Here is a 20,557-nt window from a genome sequence, read left to right as displayed (position 1 = left end):
AGAACCCGCGATCAGAGAGTCTCAAAACTCCAGACCATCGTGTTAGCCACTGGACCAGCTAGCCACAATAAGATTCGTCCAACTAGGTATATTTCTACACCATAGGAAGGTTAGCATAGGCACCACTGTGACCACAAATGCAAGTTTTTACAGTGGCTAACGTGACGGTCTGGAGTTTTGAGACTCTCTGATCGTGGGCTCTATCCCCGCCCATGGTATGGTTTTTTTTTTTCAAGATACTGTATCTTATAAGGTTAATTTCTAACCCATATTTTAAATAAAGCTTTTTTAAAATGCAGTTTAAAAATCAGCCCCTAAGCTTCACCCACCTTGGCTCGATTTGTGACCAGTTCCTCTCTCAGGCGTTGAATCTCTGAGGTACTGCAGCTGCTGTTGCTGCTGAAGGGAGTCATGAGGGGAGACTGTGACAAAGGATTGCTGAGTGGATTTCGACTGTGTGGGGACATGTTGGAACCAAGGTCAAAGAGACTTGCACTTGTGCTACTTGATGAGAACACTCCACTTCCTCCTGTTATTTTGCCTACTCCATTATTGCCCAGGAATGCTGCTGCTGCTGCTCCCTGTAAGTTATTACAAAAACACTGCAGATATTATATACATGATAACTATTGGCCATGCAATACTATGAAAAAACCGGGGTCTTTCATGAACAAAAGATACAAAGTAAACCTTATATTTACTAAATAAAAAGCTTATTCTCTCTGTATGTCTTCAACTTTTGCCATCTACTACATATCAAACTGATGTTTTGTTTAATTTTATTATGGAGTAAAAAAGGCATTACATTTTTCAGATCTACAACAAGAAACAGACCTAAGAGCAATAACTACAAAGATACCTGGTCCATGGAGTTTTCACGGTGTAATGACGACTGCAAAAATGAATGTGGGAAGGCTGGAGACGAAGTAGATGATGGTGAAGGATTAGTAATTAAGCCTCCAGATCGTTCTTGAAAGTTAGAGCCAGGAATGTTTACTGGCGCACTAGACCCAAGCAATCCTAGAGGAGACATAATGGTGAAGCTTCAGTAAAGTCCATAAGTATCACAATCTGATCGTTAAATCCATTACTTCAACACTTAGGAACTGAATACAGTTTACTGGAGAATCTTATAACTTTCGTAAAATAAGTAGGTACCATACTTCTAAATTGCTTTTGTGCAGGTCTTATCAAATAGTCATGTATACAATTAATCTACAATAAACCATCGAATAACACGCAATCTGTTAACATGTTTTGCAAAATTGCGATATATTCTCAGTGTACATGTCATAAAAAAAATCATTTACACTGTACCACCCACCCCTAAAATTCCCCCACAAGCACACGCCTTCACCCACACCATTCCAACCAGCATCCTCCACCCACACAACCTGCCCATGTAACTCTCCCCCCCCTCACAGCTTACACCTACACTATTTCCCCCATTACCTGATGACCACACCTTGCCCAGCCACACACCTTACATGGCCTTTCACCCAAATACACCACCCACACTGAATCCCTCACTATCACCACCCTCATTACTGCCTACATCACCCACCCAGTCACCCATCATCCAATCACCACCCACACCAAGCCACTGACAACCACACCTTTCACTCACAAAACTCCCCCACATGACCCCACTCCCACACCTTACTCATGTTTTCACTCATATCATTACCCCACAGCTTCAAGCCCACACAGACTTCCTCGAATACCCACACTGTACCCATGCTTTCACCAAGTTATGCAGCCACCCATCACCCTCATTACTGCCCACACCATCAACAACACTCACCCACCCAGTCACCCACCACCCAGACTGCCAACCACATGGCCACCATCACACCACTTCACTGTTTCCAAGCTCCAACCCCCCACACCCCTCCACCACCCAGCATCCTTCACCTCCTAACACCAGCCTCCAGCTCTTGCCCCCACCCCTCCACCATTCAGTCTTCACCTCCCACAACAGCAGTCCCAAACCCCCACATCTAGCCCATTGACCCTAACTGCTTTACTCCTCTCAAGTACACCCCAACCATTCTAACCTATCCTTTATAACTCCCATACAGTTGAAGCAAGTAGGACAATCAAACAATAAAGTACCTTTGTCTGCTAACAGAGATGTGGCTGCAGGATCTTTGATGCACATCACATCAACCTTCAATTACATCATCACTGCTGTTTGCAATTTTGAGACTCATAAAAAAAATTTTGGAGTCCAACAAGGGTAACCCAATTTTTTCCATATATTCTTCAATTCAGTTTACACGATTTTTTTTATTACACACCGTTTTCAGGAACGTGACTACCGTGTTATCCGACAGGCTACTGTATTTCTATTCCTAAAGTACTTCACCTTAGAATACTTTCACTGTTCCCCACTTCAGTAGGTACAGTGGTACCTCAGGATACGAACAGCTCAAAACTCGAACAATTATGTAAGTATATTTATGTAAGTACTTTTGGACCACCCTGCCTTGGTGGAATATGGCCGGTTTGATGAAAAAAAAAAAATTATGTAAGTGCTTTTGTAAGTGTATTTTTGGGGGTGTGAAATAGATTAATCTAATTTACATTATTCCTTATGGGAACAAATTCATTTGGTATCGGCACTCGAACAGCCTTCTGGAATGAATTAAGTTCGCATCCCAAGGTACCACTGTATTTCAAAAAGCTTCTCACCTGAACTAGCTAAACCCGTTGATATAGAATTACTTAAAGAATTATTTTCCACTTCTAGTTCTCTATCTAAAGATGCAGCAATGTTCAAAGGTTCATCTAGGCTTAAATCCTCTAAAGCACTTCCTGTTGAGAAAGAACACAAAAATTAGTCTCTTTATGTTAACAATTAAGTTAGCTAAAAATATATAGTATGGTGTTGATGATCAACAGTCACACTTACTGTACTTGCACCAAAAATTCAATTTTAGAGGAAAACTCTAAGTTGTCCATCCCCTAAACTGGATATACTGAGATGTAATATGAATCTTAACCCTTCAACTGTGGTATTCCCAGAAAAAAATTCCTGTCTGTATGGTATTAAAAAAACTTACAGAATGAAAGTGTTATTTTTATGAATTGAATAATACTAAAATGAGTGGAATCTGATAACAACTTACGATTTTATGGCTTGTCGAAGTTGACTAAACAGCAATGTAAATGTCTCGGTGACAATTACGTTTTACAACATGATACTAAATTATAATTATTTTTCAATTTTTTTACTTGCTTTTTATGTTTAACACTATATACACTAGTTTATAATTTTAGATGTACAGCCTCTCCTCACTTAATGACCAAGTTCCGTTCCTAAGACCACATCGGTAAATGTGTTCGTAGCTAAGTGGGGAGCATACTATAATAGTAGTAGGTTTGTGTCAACCATCTTCGATATTGTTTTAATGCCACTTTTGCACCATTTATAACATTTTTAGTATATTTATAAATGTTTATTCAATAGTGTACTGTATATTGTAATAAACAGAACAGAGGAAATCAGCTCTAATATACATTATTAAGGTACGTATACTGGTTAGAGAGCCTGTCGTAAGTCCAAGTCGTCGGTAAGCGAGTACATTGCTAAGTGAGGAGAGGCTGCATTTTAGCACTTTAATGATAGGGAAATGCTTAGTCTGACATTACTCCACTTGGATACAGTATAAATTGGTGACAATACCTTACTTAAAATTTCCTTTACCCCTATTATCAACCCTTCCTGGGATGACCCATACCTCTCCTTCAATCTCATATTTATACACCCTTATGGTCATCTCATTCTGCTACATTCTCTCTAAATGCCCAAACCACTTCAAGATCCCCTTCTCAGCCCTCTGCTTGGTAACTCTACACCATATTTTAATCTCTGACAAGGCAGTTATATCTTAAAAGGTATGAAGTGTCTCATTTCCCCTGCTTCAGTTTCAGCCTAAGCATATTGTGGTTCTAACTAGTGGGTCCTGTAACCCCTTAACAGTTGCCTACTCTCATTAAACAAATTATTGAGCCATCATACACAGAAAATATAAAATAACTATTGTGCAGACAATTTGGATAAATACTTAAGTTACATTACAAGAGAAATATGTGGTCTCATAAAACTACTGCTAGTCAAGTCACAGTCAGCAGCTCTCTCTCCACTTCTCCCAGACACAACCTTATTCATCATTTTATTAGTAAGCCTTTTTTCCTTGGTTATTACTATCTCAAATGCATTTACCTTTAGTACACTTTTGTTTGGTACAGATGTGAGTTCCAATTTTTGGTACAGTTTGGTAAGCAAATCTAAATTAAATTTATACATTTGTTAACATACTATGAGTGTGTGATGATAAAGTAGCATATAATCAATGCAGCCCGGTAGACAGACACTAAACTTCCCATACTCTTATCTTCCAATGTTTCAACTAATGATCAATATCACATAAAATAAGAAACTATTTTGGCATTTTTGGAGGTTTGCTGAAAAAATTCTTATTTTTTCACATGTTCTTCAGACTGGTTAGAGCTAAAATAATTACATTTTAATTTTCAGGAAGCTAACCCATGTGCTAAATAATAGTCTACCATATTTCATACCCATGTAATGTACATACTAATCTTAATGTTTAACTTAAGACCTTAGTGCAAATGAACTTAATATGGGGGAGGGGAGGTGGTGTCCATTAAAGCAAAAATCAGTTAGACTGAAGTGCCCAATGAAGTAGACGAGGTCTGCTGCACTCATACTACCAGACATGGAAAAATGCTCCATGCAGAAGACTTAATCCGCTGTATTGACGACATGACAGACATACTATATAAATACTAATACAGTACAGTATAGTAAATTATCTTAAAATAAAAGTTAAATGTACAATACAGTACTTCATATTAAAATAAAGTAATAAAAACACTGAATCTAAGAAAAATTCAAGACTAAATGATAATAATGTGAGTGTACAAAATGACAGTTATGTGGGATGGGCCACTGGCCCCCTCACCCTAAAACAAGACAGTTACTGGATGTGACCTGCACCAAGAAACCTCCAATGCAGGGGACTGAGTCCACTGCAGCAATGGTACCACTGTGCGCCTTCCATTACATCCTAAATCTGAGATTTTACAGTATACAGTGGACCCCCGGTTATCGGCCGTAATTCGTTCCAGAAGGCTGGTCTAAATCCGAAATGGCCGAAAACCGAAGTAAAATGTCCCATAAGAAATAATGTACATAAATCCAATTACGTAATTCGTTCCAGACACCCAAAAATATTAACAAAAAATATATATTTTAAGAATAACTACAGTTTTACATACAGAAAACAATGAAAAAGAAATATAAAGCACTAATTTTAATAAATGAACATTACATACCTTTATTGAAGACTTGCTGACATATGGAAGACGACGAGGAGGGGAGAGGGAGGAGAGTTTATTGTTTGGAAGGGAAATCCCCCTCTCTAAGGACTTCAGGTATCAAAGCCATCACTAGGGTTACTTCCCTTCTTTGTCTTTTACTGCCACTAGGACCAGCTTGAAAGTCACTGCACCCCTGTTGCACAAAGAATCTGTCCAGAGAGGCCTGTTTCTGGCATCTCCGTTTCGTTAGTTAGCATATTTACCTCTTTTGCAGCATCAGCTTCCTTGATGTCTGCTTTCTTCACCAGGATGGAACTGATTGTTGATGTCGACTTGCCATACATCCTGGTGAGATGGGCCACAAGTACACCATTTTCATATTTTGCTATAACTCTTTCTTGAATTCTATCGTGTTTTTCACCTTCTTTACCAAAGGGCTGGCAGTCTGAACTTTCTTTGGCTCCATGGTGGCTTATTTCACAGTTGCAATCAATAAACAAGCACCAAAAACAATGGATGAACGAGCGGAGTATTCCTAGCCCAACGAGAGAGACGCTCAGACTGAGTGTGATATGCGTAACGAAATGTGTCACCGGTGGGTGGACGCGGATGGACGAAATCCGGGGGTAAATTTCACCAAAAAAAAAAGTGCTCGATTTCCGAACTGGCTGATTTCCTCACTGGCTGATAACCGGGGGTCCACTGTACAACATACATGTCCTAACTTGTTTATGAATTTACAATGCAGTTCTATCTTGTAATGTTACAGGTTTGATTTGATCATATTCAAATAGTACTGTAAATGCTGCATATACCTGTTACACAAAATGACATTTGTTAAAGTCATTTTGTGTAATGCTCTAAACAGCATCAACAGTCATATACATCCTATTTTGTCCCATGCAATTCATAAAAAAAAAAAAAAAATAGGAACCTCTTGGCTTTTAAACTTAATCCCTCTAAAATAATTTTGTCTACATCCTTTTAAGGTTTTGAAGTAGACATATTACTTTTCCTTGAACAATTCAAAGTTTATTCTCTATAAAGATTACAATGTTAAATTTACAGAATTTGGTTGTTGTGTGGTTTACATGTAGTTAAATAATGATTACAGAGTGTACCACTAGAACGCCTAGCATGGCTAGGCATTTTGGGCAGACTTAGTTTAATTCTTTATTTTAAAATATTACAAATTATGAGGTAAGTTGGTATTATGGCTAAGTGACTAAATACTAGTTTGTGAGTTTAGCAATGTGAATGCTTTTGTTTTGGCACAGTATATAGTTTCAGTATTGGAGTATCATAGGATTCATTATTTTAAGATTGAGATTAATATTTCTGTTTATGGTCAAATGGGTGAGTGAGTGTAAGTGTGAACCACCAGGTGGTATTCGTGTAGTTAGTTGATGGGGTTTATCAGGGAGATAAGATGTTTTCTAATGGTAGTTTTGAAGGTGATGAATGTGTCTGCAGTTCTAGAGTTCTCAGGTAGGGTGTTCCAGATTTTAGGGCCTTTGACATACATTGAATTTTTGTAAAGGTTTAGTCGGACATGGGGAATGTCGTAGAGATGTTTGTGTCTGGTGTTATGCCTGTGGGTTCTGTCACAACTATCAAGAAAGCATTTTAGGTCAAGGTTGATATTGGAGTTTAAGATCCTGTAGATGTAGATTGCACAGTAGTAAGTGTGGATGTACTGAACAGGGAGTAAGTTTAGATCTATGAAGAGTGGGGGGGTGTGTTGCCAGGGATGGGATTTAGTGATTATTCTTACTGCAGCTTTTTGTTGGGTTATTATTGGCTTTAGGTGTGTTGCTGCAGTTGATCCCCAAGCACAAATAGCATAGGTGAGGTATGGATAAATAAGTGAGTGGTATAGTGTGAGAAGGGCATTTTGAGGCACGTAGTATCGTATCTTGGAGAGGATCCCAACTGTTTTGGATACTTTTTTGGTTATGTGTTGGATATGGGTGCTGAAATTCAGGTTGTTGTCAAGGTATAGGCCTAGGAATTTGCCCTCATTATGTCTGGTAATTAGAGTATTGTCGATCTTAATGTTAATTTGTGCATCTCCTGCTCTGCTACCAAACATAATATAGTAGGTTTTGTCAGTGTTAAGCGTAAGTTTATTGGCTGTCATCCAAGTCGATATTTTGATCAGCTCCTCATTAACAATGGTGTTGAGGGTGGCAAGATTAGGGCGAGAGATGACATAAGTCGTGTCGTCAGCAAAGAGAATGGGTTTCAGGTGTTGGGATACGTTTGGAAGATCATTGATGTATATGAGGAAGAGCAGGGGACCAAGGACACTTCCCTGCGGAACTCCAGTATCAAGTGGCCGTGTTGTTGATGCTGTGTCTTTAATGGTAACATACTGATACCTATTAGTAAGGTAAGATTTGAAATAAGCAAGCGCATGGCCTCTTATACCGTAATGGTCAAGTTTGTGGAGTAGGATGTTGTGGTCTACTGTGTCAAAAGCTTTTCTTAGGTCAATAAAAATTCCTAGTGGATATTCCTTATTTTCCAATGCTGTGTAAAGCAGATCTAGCATTTTTATGATTGCATCATTAGTGCTTTTATTTTTCCTAAATCCAAATTGGCAGGGGTTGAGTATGTTTTGTGCTGTTATAAATGAATATAGTCTCCTGTGCACGAGTTTCTCAAAGATTTTGGATAGCAATGGTAAGTTTGATATTGGCCTATAGTTGTTTAAGTCTGTAGGGTCACCACCTTTATGTATTGGTGTAACCCTTGCCATCTTGAGTAGTTTCGGGAAGGTGCTAGTTTCTAGTGACTTGTTAAAAAGTAATGAAATAGCATGCGAAAGGATATGGGCCGCTCGCTTGTACAGTAATGGTGGGACATTAGACAGATTCCCTGAGTTGTTTTTAAGTGACTTTATAATCTCGGTGACTTCCGAGGGCTCAGTTGGTGCAAGATAGAAGGAATTTGGGAAATGCCCATCTAGGTAGTCCCTGGCATGGGCATTAGTATGTGGGATTTTATTGGCGAGATTAGATCCTATGGTTGAGAAGAAGTCGTTTATCTTGTTAGCTGTGTCAGTGGGATGTAGTGGTGTTTCATTAGGTTTAGTTAGGACAATATTCTTGTTTTTTTTCAGTTTGTGGGTTCCTAGAATCTGAGAGAGTGTTTTCCAGGTCTTTTTTATATCTCCTCTAGTGTCTGTGAATCTACTGGAGTAGTATAGTTGTTTGGCTTTCTTTATTACTTTGGTGAGAACTGATGAATAGTGTTTAAGAATATCTTTGTGTATTAAGCCCTGTCTATATTGCTTTTCATATTGGTGTTTCTTGTCAATGGATTTCAGAATGGTGCTGGTTAGCCATGGGCAATCAAGCCGTTTGTTTGTGATCTGTTTCGTTTTTATAGGACAATGTTTGTTGTATAGTCTAAGTAATTTATACAGCCCTTCAACACATTTCTTCTATCATGTGCTTGTAATACCAGGCTTTTAAAGTAATGGTTTCCATTATCTTGTTCACAACCAAAAATTTATCATCACATTTGCCTCACAATCCAAATGGTACTAGTACCTACTCAGCACTGCATCACATTGCTCAATTTCTTTCAGGGTCACAATCCTAAGTTTGGGAGTCAATGATCTAAAGCATCATTTTAAAAAGAAATAATTCAGTGTTAAGAAGGGTTGTATTATGAGTTTGCCCCACTTCAAAAGGCCCTACTGAGCACAATGATGAAGACACTTACCTACAACAGATTCCACAGTGTCGCTGGTGGGGTAGAATGGAGGGGCCAGGGGAGAGACTGTCGATGATAAGCTGGAGGGTAGCGATGACACAAAGGAGGATGACTGTGAAACGGGAACAGAGACAGGGAGGGTGATGGGAAGGCTGATGTTTGCTGGGTGGCTTGGGATCATATTGGCTAAGAAGAGAGACTGTTTACGTTTACTTTTCTCCTGGGGATCTATAGAGTGATCGTTATCGATGGCAGCTAATTGTTTTTTAAAGTTGGTTTCCCGATCTTCCCGTTCTGAGCCTGGAGCTTTGTGGTATGAGCTCAGACCACCTATACTCAAGCCACTCACTCCACCTCCTAAGCTTCCACTTAAACCTAGAGCATCGGAAGAGCCTCCTAAAAGTGTGTTCCCACTGAAGTGGCGTGGTTTACTGCCAATAGGTGCTAGAGGTGGTGGAGGATGACTCATCCCATTACCAAATACAGAGTCTATATTATTGCTAATGCTTGTTACCTGAAAATGATAAAACAAGAAAGCTTTAGTGATTATTATAAACACAAATTACTGAAATTTAAAATTAAATAAAATATAAATTTCAATGAAACATTAGTGTTTACACATCTGTCTTTCAATGTGAATGTATTTAAAAATGAAACAAAACTGAAAATCTAACTAGCATAGAAATATACAATAAAAGATGCACAAATAACCTGCACATAGGAGAGAGAAGACTATGATAATGTTTCAGTTTGCCTTGGACCATATACAAGTGTGTGTGACTTGTAAATGCTCAAGTAGGACTCAAACATCATCGTAAGTTTCTCCCTCTCCTATATGCGAGTTAAAGGTACATTACCATGACCGGAATTGTGCCTTTTCATTCAACAACAGAGATATAAACTGCAAAAATCTACTGAATTATTTTGCTGAAAATTAGTGAGTGATCCTAAATATAAAATCCAATTCCAGAGAAAACTTTGAATATTTAAACGAAGGAAATTTAGAGTGAAAAAAAGATATAAGCAGGGTTTCCCAGTGGGAAGTAGAGAACATGACATTCAATGGGAACAAGTTCCAGTTGCTTAGATATGAAAAAAGTAAAGAACTGAAAAGAGACAGTGTTCAAAACTCAAGGGAACCATCAAATAGAATGAAAGAAACACACAAAAGACCTGGGAGTAATTATGTTGGCTGACCTTTCTTTCAAAGAACACAACAAGGCAAATGTCACAACAGCCAGGAAGATGACCAGGTGGATAATGAGAACATTCAAAACAATAGAAATAGTGCCAATGGTGACAATTTTCAAATCATTTCAATTCTCTTGTTTAGAATATTGTTCATGGTTTTGAAACATTGCAGCAAGGAGGCTGGAGGCAGTGGAAATTCGGAGGAATAGGGTTACTAAAAGTATTTTCCAGAGGGCCAAGGAGAGGTTATTGAGGTAGTTGCGACATTTAGAGGATGGAACAAAATAGGATGACCTGGAGGATGTATAAATCTGTAGTGGAGGAAATAAGGGGTAGGGGTCATCCTAAGAGAGGTTGGATGGAGGGGTGGTTGGTTAAGGAGGTTTTGCATGTGAGGGGCATGGACATTCAACAGGCATGTGCAAGTGTGTTTGATGGTAGTGGGGGCAATTAGTTTTCATGACTGATGTGCTGTTGGATTGTGAGCAAAGTAACATTTGTGAAGGGATTCAGGGAAACTGGTTAGCTGGACTCAAGTCCTGGAGGTAGGAAATACAACACTTGCACTCTGAAAGAGGGAGAAGCATCAGAGCTGTAATGATGGCAAGCCTCTAGCAAGACAGTGACAGACTGAGTGATGGCAAAAGTGTTTCTTCTTCTTCATCAGGTTACCCTGCCTTGGTGGGAGATGGCCGTGTTAAAAAAAAATAATTGCATTTATGCATTTAGAAATGGCACATGACAGGGTGGATAGGGAAGCAATGTGGCAGATGTGCAAATGTATGGATTAGGTTACTTAAGAGGTATAAGTAGAGTTTTCTGTGTAGATAGCAAAGCTCAGGCTAGCCTGAGCTTTGCTATCTTTTACAGTAAAAGCAAGCCTTAGGGATGTGCAATGTCAACATGGTGTTTTTTTTTCCAACAAGTCAGCCATCTCCCACCTAGGCAGGATGACCCAAAAAGAAAGAAAATCCCCAAAACGAAAATACTTTCATCATTCAATACTTTCACCTCACTCATACATAATCACTAAGTTCATGGTGGTTATACATATTTATAAATGGGGGATGTAAAAGAAGTGAATGTTAGGATTAAAAGCTAATGAATCTAATACAAAGTGGGAGTTAAAACAATTTGTTATACCCTGAGAATTTGTTAAGCAGACTTTATTTTGCATTTTTGTACCCTGAGAATTTGTTAAGTAGACTTAATTTTGCATTTTTCAGGGTTTTAAGACTTATACAATGCAAACTAATCAAGTAGTGTCCCATAAACAAAACTGGATTAACCCTAGCAATAATTCTACCATGTGGCAATCTTTTAAACTATAAGAAATTCTACCATGTCTCTTTTATCCTTGGAACAATTTTCTCATGTCACAGTCTACTGCACTTTGAAACTTCTTGCTGAATTTGCTCAGTCACAAAACTGCCTACTATTATGATGAATATGCTCATAACAATATTAAAAGTAAAAATGGCTAAGGCTTACAGTATTTGTTTTAGAGATTTGAGATGAATTACAATGAGTTGTTGAAGCCGTGGTGGAGGACGGCGTTACATGGTTGTCCACAGGGAGAGCAGATTGAAGGATGTCAGCTAAACTTGTCCCAGTGCAATTTTCACTTGCTGCAGTTTCTCTAACTTGAGTCATTTCCTCTGAGGAAGAAAAGAAATTATAAAAATTGAGCAAAACAATGTTGAACAGTACAGTGAAACAGATGAAGACTTTCAATGCACATTTTAAGATAACTTTTTTTTTTATATTTTAAAAGGGGTGGTTACAGTGTCAATTTGTAACTTTGGGTAATGCAAAATTAATGCTAATTCTCATGTCTTAGAGTGGTGGTAGAGAGACTAGGGACTAAGGGAAAGGTAGACACACTCATGACTTACCATGAAAATAGAAGGACTAGTGACCTAGGGTGGAGGTAAAGGAACTAATGACTTACGGTCTTGATGAGCAAAGGCACAGAAGGCTCCTCGTGGGCAGTAGCCATTCTGCTGAATATCGTTGCACTTGGTGGACTTGTAAATTTCTGGGTGGAACTGTTGCTCAGTGCGAGTGTGGCAGTACTGGCAAATGTCTCCGTTGTCACAATTACTAGGCTCCCCCCACTCATCACCATGTTTAACGTTAGGACACGCAGTAGACCTGCCATTAAGAGTTTTAGGTCACCAGCTACTACTAAAAAGCCCTCAACATCAGAGATACAAGTAAAATACAAACAACAATTCCAGGGCCACAAGTATTCATAAAAGATAACTCTAACTAAATTATAACAGATTTTGTATTTACTAATATAGAGCATATCTAAACAAATGAATTTACCTACATAATCTATGATCTCTTATTCACCTCTACAATAATAAATTTATATACAGCAGGTAGTGATGATGATGATGATTTAGGTACCAGACAAGTTATATATGGGGTATCATTACTGGTACAAGAGAGGAAGATTTAAGGATGACAAGAGTTATGTATGAAGAACATGAGAGAAAGATTTAGGTGCCAGACAAGTTATGAGTAGTAAATATGAGGAAGGTTTAGTGCCAGACAAGTTGAGTAGCATATAAGAGGAAGATTTAGGTACCAGTCAAAAGTTATATGCATAACACATGAGAGGAAGATTTAGGTAGAACAAAATACATGTAATGCAAGCAGCACCAACTGCCCTTACTTTAAAGTGTTTATATCAGAGAAGATTAAGAAAATGATGATTTGCAATCAAAATTCGTAACTGTACACGTTGCAAAGGCAACATAAATCTTTTTCTTACCTATATTTACATTTTTTTGGTGATCTTCTCCTATCACGAGAATTATGATACTGAGGACATGCATAACCTTGCCGGCATAACCTGGGCGGCCGCTTGCACTGCTCAGTCTTATAATTAGCTAAAACATAACTGGTATCTGGAGAGAGACAGAATGAATATAAGTATTAAACAGTGATTATGCTGCATGCAGTGGAACCTCAAATTTTGAATGTATCGTTTATTGAACTCCTCGAAAATCGACCACTTTTTTTGAACCAACTTTGTCCCTATTATCGAACTCGCCCCCTTCTTTCGAACCGCCGGGTACCGGGCCTGTCCGCCAGCCCACTCTGTCCGTGTCCCCGCGCAGGTGCTGTGAGCCAGTCTGGCTTTGTCAATGCTTGAGTGATCACTAACCTGTGGTCTCATTCAAACATTTTACAATTAATTCGTTGTGTTTAGTGCTTGTGGGACTATGAAATAAGCTACCATGGGCCCAAAGAAACTTGCTAGTGGTACCCCTGGGGTAAAGAAAGTGAGAAACACCATAGATGTGAAGGACATAATACAGAAGTATGGGAGTGGTGTGCGACTTGTTGAGCTTGCCAAGATGTACGGGAAAAACAAGTCAACCATCGCTTCTATCCTGGCAAAGAAAGAACAAATCAAGGAAGTTGATGTTGCAAAAGTGTTGATATGCTAACCAAAAAAAGACCACAGACAATCGATCAGGTTGAGAAGTTGTTGCTGGTGTGGATCAAGGATAAAGAGATGGCAGATGAGTGTTTCAGAAACGATTATTTGTGAAAAGGCAAGAAAGTTGCATGCCGATGCAAAGATTAACCCTTTCATGGTCCAGAGGCCAAATTTCAAAGTGTGCACCAGGGTCCAAGAATTTTCATAAAATAATTTTGTTATTTTTTCTTATGAAATGGTAGAGAATCTTTTTCTGAAGGTAATAAAACAAAAACTACGAAATTTGATGAAAAATTGACAAAATTATGCTCTTGCGAATTTTGATGTGTTGGCGATATTTCTGCATCGGCGATTTTGCCGACTTTGACTCCCATTTTAGGCCAATTACAGTATTCCAGTCAACCAAATTCTTAGCTATTTCACTAGTATTACTTCTATTCTATCGATTGAGCACAAGAAATCGCCAACAAAATAAACAACAAAATCAACAACAAAATAAAGTGACCGGAAACTGGTAATTTGGCCAATTTAACGCAAAGTTCAAAGTATTCCAATTTCAAAATAGGGTCCAGAATAAACAATGCAGGCATTCCTGGCACATTTTCAGGCTTTACAAATGAATTCCATTTTGATTTTTTATTCACATAATGAATTTTTATTCAAACCAAAAAATAGAAGATTTACTGTTATGCAATACTGTAATAACTTTATAAATAATATCACCACATTTGTGAATGTATATTAGACCCACCAGCTGTCATATATTAGACTTGTGAGGTCATTTGTTTACTCTTGAACATCGGCAAAAATTTAACATTTCTGCTACTTTGAGCTCAGTTTCAAGCCATTTCCCGTAATAAAACCAATCAAAATCGTCTCTATTTCTGTAGTATATCTTCCATTCTATCAAATGAGACCAAGAAATTGCAAATACAACTATAAAAAACAAACAAAAAAATACTGCAAAGTCGCTGTTTTAATAAAAAATTATGGTCCCCGTTTTTTTTCTCTCATTATGCACTGTGTGCTGCAGGATTTGTTTTATGTGGTGCACACATACCACATAGATGTATTCTCTCATATCTAGGCCCAAATTTACTGCTCACAGCTTATCAGAGTGAGCTGAGCTCATGGCGTAGATCTACGGTTTGGACCCTGAACATAAAGCCGTAGATCTACGGCACGGACCCTGAAAGGGTTAAGGAGGTTTGCGCCAAGTGGAATGATGTCCAAATGTTTGTGGAGAAGTACTACCCTGAGCAAGCTGAAACAAGCCATCTTTGCAACAAGTTCAGTGACAGAACCATGTCCCATTTTAGGGAAATATTAAAGAGGCACCAGAAACAGAGGACTGTGGACAGTTATTTTGTGAGACAGGGGTCCAGTGACTCTCAAGCTGGTCCTAGTGGCATTAAAAGACAGAGAAGGGAAGTAACCCCAGAGAGGGCTTTGAAACCTAGAGTCCTTATGATGGGGGATTCCCCTTCCAAACACTAACCCCCAACTCCCTCTCTCCTCCTCCCTATCTTTCAGATGCCATCACCAATCTTCAATAAAGGTAAGTAAAAATGTTATTTTATATGTTTATTTAAGTTTATTAATAATTGTACACTATATTTGTTGTGTGTATGTAAAACTATAATTAATCTCTATAAAAAAAAAAAAAAATTGTGAACATTTTTGGGTTTTTGGAATGGATTAATTGTATTTCCATTATTTCTTATGAAAAATATTGCTTCGCCTTTCAAACTTTTCGACTTTAGAACTAGCTCCTGGAATGGATTAAGTTCGAAATTTGAGGTTCCTCTGTATTTTATCAGCAATTCAGCCCTGAAATGAGTCCAATTATGTCAACCTATGAAAGCTGGGGATGTTGAGGTTAGAGTGATCATTTGAATTATAATGTCTCCACACTTCTGCCAAGATAGATAATTCAGAATGCATTACCTTGGTGAAAAAAGGTTAATGTATGTATGTATGTATGTATGTATGTATGTATGTATGTATGTATGTATGTATGTATGTATGTATGTATGTATGTATGTATGTGTATGTGTGTGTGGGGGGGGGGGGATATTGTCTCAGTCACAGTATTGTGCCTTTTTGATCTTTCTGATTTTAAGAGTTCTATTATCACAGCCTGGCCTGAGACCAGATTTCCCACAGTCTGATCAAACAAGCTGTTGCTTCTTCTGGCCCACAGCCCTACATGGCAATCACAAAGTAGCTAATTTGGCACATTGTAAAAATATGTATATTTTTTAACAATTCAGACTGTGGAGGTGACTCAAACCTGTCATGAGTTTGAGTCACCCTTCACTGGAGACACACAGCCTGGTTTCCACTCATCATCACATCCCCATAAGTTTGAGTGTGATCACCAGACACACACAGCCTGGTATCCACTCATCATGTCCCCATAAGTTTGCGTGTGATCAAGAGTTTTTATACCCTCACCAGTGACAAACCTAAATGCACTCAGGTATTAGATATCAATATACTTTCACGTATGTATGGAATATCCTTCATTGGTCCCATTCTAGCATGCTGCAGCCATCTTGGGGAATTCTGTGCATGTATATACACATTTGGCAGGAGTGTGATGACATCACAATAACATTATCCTCTGACTGCAACATTTACTCCTCCTTCAGAGTGCAGGTACTGCCCTTCCCACCTCCAGGGCTCAAATCTTGATAACCAGTTTCTCCTGAATCCCTCTCACAGATTGTGAATTAAAAACCACTTGTCACTATTCACTCCTCTCTAACACAGCAGTGTTTCCAGCAGTAGTAGTGAAAGAATTCCTCTACTAAGTGCAGGTATCATGTGAACTGCTCTAGCCACAGTATCGTGGCTTTTTGTCCTTTCGCATTAATATATTGTACATTGCACCATACGAGCTCCTGTATATGTACACATCGTGCACAGTTTAAGGCTAAATAATGATATATGTATATTTGTGCCCCCCCCCCTCTAAAAACATGCATATCCAAAAGTCTATCCATTAACCTTTAGTCCACTAATACATAATCTAAAAAACTGCTATTATTACTATTTTGGGGTTTTCTTTCTTTTTTTGGGTTACCCTGCCTCGGTGGGAAATGGCAAATGTGTTAAAAAAAAAAAAATCTCATTTTTTTTTTATTATCACACTGGCCGATTCCCACCAAGGCAGGGTGGCCCGAAAAAGAAAAACTTTCACCATCATTCACTCCATCACTGTCTTGCCAGAAGGGTGCTTTACACTACAGTTTTTAAACTGCAACATTAACACCCCTCCTTCAGAGTGCAGGCACTGTACTTCCCATCTCCAGGACTCAAGTCCAGCCTGCCGGTTTCCCTGAACCCCTTCATAAATGTTACTTTGCTCACACTCCAACAGCACGTCAAGTATTAAAAACCATTTGTCTCCATTCACTCCTATCAAACACGCTCACACATGCCTGCTGGAAGTCCAAGCCCCTCGCACACAAAACCTCCTTTACCCCCTCCCTCCAACCTTTCCTAGGCCGACCCCTACCCCGCCTTCCTTCCACTACAGACTGATACACTCTTGAAGTCACTCTGTTTCGCTCCATTCTCTCTACATGTCCAAACCACCTCAACAACCCTTCCTCAGCCCTCTGGGCAACAGTTTTGGTAATCCCGCACCTCCTCCTAACTTCCAAACTACGAATTCTCTGCATTATATTCACACCACACATTGCCCTCAGACATGACATCACTGCCTCCAGCCTTCTCCTTGCTGCAACATTCATCACCCATGCTTCACACCCATATAAGAGCGTTGGTAAAACTATACTCTCATACATTCCCCTCTTTGCCTCCAAGGACAAAGTTTTTTGTCTCCACAGACTCCTAAGTGCACCACTCACCCTTTTCCCCTCATCAATTCTATGATTCACCTCATCTTTCATAGACCCATCCGCTGACACGTCCACTCCCAAATATCTGAATACATTCACCTCCTCCATACTCTCTCCCTCCAATCTGATATCCAATCTTTCATCACCTAATCTTTTTGTTATCCTCATAACCTTACTCTTTCCTGTATTCACTTTTAATTTTCTTCTTTTGCACACCCTACCAAATTCATCCACCAATCTCTGCAACTTCTCTTCAGAATCTCCCAAGAGCACAGTGTCATCAGCAAAGAGCAACTATGACAACTCCCACTTTATGTGTGATTCTTTATCTTTTAACTCCACGCCTCTTGCCAAGACCTTATTTATTCTTTTTTTTTTTTCCAAAAATAAGTATATGCATTATCCATTACCAAACCTATTTTTGGACATAATTCAACATGAAGCCACTATCATCATTTGCCTTGGGCACTCCTAACTGACATATTACATCACCTTGGGCACTCCTAACTGACATATTACATCACCTTGGGCACTCCTAACTGACATATTACATCATCTACAACAAGTTCTTCATCTTTATCTTTAACTTTACATCTTCCACAACAATTTATACCTACTGCACATATTTTCTTTTTTTTACCTCAAGAACCATCTCCTGCCAAGACACGGTGACCCAAAGAAAAACACATTCATCATTCTTTGAATTGGTGTCTTGCTAGCATCACAATGAAAATCACCTCTGCCTATACCATCCCCCCCCTCCCCCTAAGAGTGCATGCAGTGCCTTTCATAAATACACAAGTTAAAGCATTTTTACCATATTTAAGATGTCAAGTGAGTTTAATGTTACTATTTGCAACTCCTCAAATAAATGAAACAAAATGGCTGTAATACTCATTAATCAGTGGAAGGAATAAGTAATGACATTAGCAGCAGTAAAAGCAACAAAGGAATAAGTCAATTACATGAGCTGCAATAAATAATACAATACAGGTGTCCCTTGCTTTATGTGAAAAATGTATTTCAGGTATACAATTCAGGTGTACAATTCAGGTGTACAATTTCAGGTGTACAACTCAGCAGCTGTATTAATTTCAAAGTGCACTGCATCACCCAGACCTCACTTATGTTTTGAAAACTGTAATGATCATATAAAAATGAATCTATATTACACATAGGGAATTGCTGACGGAAATAAATCATCTTATACGTGTGAATTCATAACAGCAACTTACATATAAAGTAAGGGATTGCTGTGTATGATTCTGTAACAAAATGATGATACAAAAAACATTTTTTTTTTTATTATCACACTGGCCGATTCCCACCAAGGCAGGGTGGCCCGAAAAAGAAAAACTTTCACCATCATTCACTCCATCACTGTCTTGCCAGAAGGGTAAGACAGTGATGGAGTGAATGAAGGTGAAAGTTTTTCTTTTTCAGGCCACCATGCCTTGGTGGGGTGGCCCGAAAAAGAAAAACATACATTTCATAATTCATACATTTCATAATTCCTGTAATGAAAAATAGCTGAGCTAGTGATCCCTTGATGATTAAAATTCAGAGAGAAAGAACAAAACAGAATACCTTGCCACTTGGGATCATCATTAACCATATTTCGCTCCTTATCGAGGTTATTGGGACCCGCGCCATTAATGCCATCATGGTCCATCATTTCTAATACCTGTAGCTCTCGTATATCATACACAGGTGGTCTGCGAAAGACAAGTGAGCTCAGAGAATGAACAAAACAGAAGTGCAAATGGTAAAGATGAAAGGAAAGAGGAGGATGATGATGTAGGTGAAAAAATGAAAGATGACCATGATGATCACTAAGGATGATAATGAAAATTTTTTAAGGCACATTTTTCCTTTTCTTGTTAGTCTTCATGGCACTCAGGCCACAGAAAAGACCAGGACCACATCCAAGGCTTGATCAAGTCATCATCTATTCATGCAGCTTGAATGAACAAACATTACTGAAATACAGTAAATCTTTTTACAGCCACCATGCAAAATTCGATTAAAAAGCAAAACTGCTCAAGAAGTCTTTACAGCTCTCCAAACACTGCAATCAGGTGTAGGACCAGTTGCTCTCTCTCACCGAATCACTATGAAAACAAAGTATCATAGCCAATGGGTAAATCTCTCAGATATCCAGGAAAAATAAATTCATCAAAAACATGTAAACATTGATATGCTGTTGTGTGGAGACTTCTTGCAATCATTCACAGCAGAAACCTCTAAGCAAATTGCAACTATCTTCAAGAAGAACAGGAAAATTAAAGTAAGGCAGGTGTCATCCCTTTGCATGTTTTTTTATTTTCCAGAATGCAGCTGATAGCGTTAAATACTGTTTTTGTTGTTGTAGAGAACATTACTACATAGGCTACATTAGTTATAAGAAGCCTTTGATATAATGTCAATGTGGCATGATTAATTGTTTTAATACACTGGCCATCTCCCACTGAGGCAGGGTGGCCCAAAAAAACAAGAAACACTTTCACCATAACTCACCCCTTCACCATCTTGCCAGAGGCATGCCAACACTGCAGCTCAGATGCCCCTCGAAACTGAAATATTCCCACACCTCCTTTCATGTGCAGGCACTGTCCTTCCCACCTCCAAGGCTCAAGTCCGGCTTACTGGCTTCCCTGAATCCCTTCATAAATGTTACCTTACTCACACTCAAGCTTACCTTACTCACATCAAATCATAAAAACCACTCGCATCTTATCTAACATGCTCGCACATGCCTGCTGGATGTCCAAGCCCCTTACATACCAAACCTCCAGGAACTAAAACATTTATTCTGTGCAATAATCACATCCCCAATCTTCTATATTACAACTGCCTTCCATTTTGAATCCTCTATTTCTCGGATAATAAATTATAACCCATAAAACAGACCAGAATGTGTAGAAGAGGCCTTACCCATCCTCAGGATTATCAACAAAAAACAACTATT

The 20,557-nt window shown here is 38.7% G+C and overlaps 1 protein-coding gene across 7 annotated transcripts in view; it reads right to left on the bottom strand.

Moving 5' to 3' along the window:
- The window catches only part of unk (RING finger protein unk), a 59,868-nt gene that overhangs the window by 11,527 nt on the left and 27,784 nt on the right, over window positions 1–20,557 (bottom strand). For 4 of the 7 annotated variants that reach the window (XM_053798994.2, XM_053798996.2, XM_053798999.2 and 1 more), the window contains 8 exons: window positions 19,177–19,304; window positions 13,046–13,181; window positions 12,215–12,417; window positions 11,755–11,921; window positions 9,082–9,586; window positions 2,695–2,817; window positions 860–1,020; window positions 330–602 (listed from right to left, as the gene is read on the bottom strand). In XM_053798994.2, coding sequence (XP_053654969.2) covers window positions 330–602; window positions 860–1,020; window positions 2,695–2,817; window positions 9,082–9,586; window positions 11,755–11,921; window positions 12,215–12,417; window positions 13,046–13,181; window positions 19,177–19,304 — 1,696 coding nt within the window. The remainder of the gene's footprint in view (window positions 1–329; window positions 603–859; window positions 1,021–2,694; window positions 2,818–9,081; window positions 9,587–11,754; window positions 11,922–12,214; window positions 12,418–13,045; window positions 13,182–19,176; window positions 19,305–20,557) is intronic. The other 3 variants (XM_053798995.2, XM_053798998.2, XM_053798997.2) reach the window with 2 other exon arrangements.

This window comes from Cherax quadricarinatus, chromosome 66 (assembly GCF_038502225.1).
Source record: "Cherax quadricarinatus isolate ZL_2023a chromosome 66, ASM3850222v1, whole genome shotgun sequence".
Taxonomy (NCBI): domain Eukaryota; kingdom Metazoa; phylum Arthropoda; class Malacostraca; order Decapoda; family Parastacidae; genus Cherax; species Cherax quadricarinatus.
The sequence above is the reverse complement of the archived record's forward strand: the minus strand, read 5'-3'. Positions and strand labels throughout refer to the sequence as shown.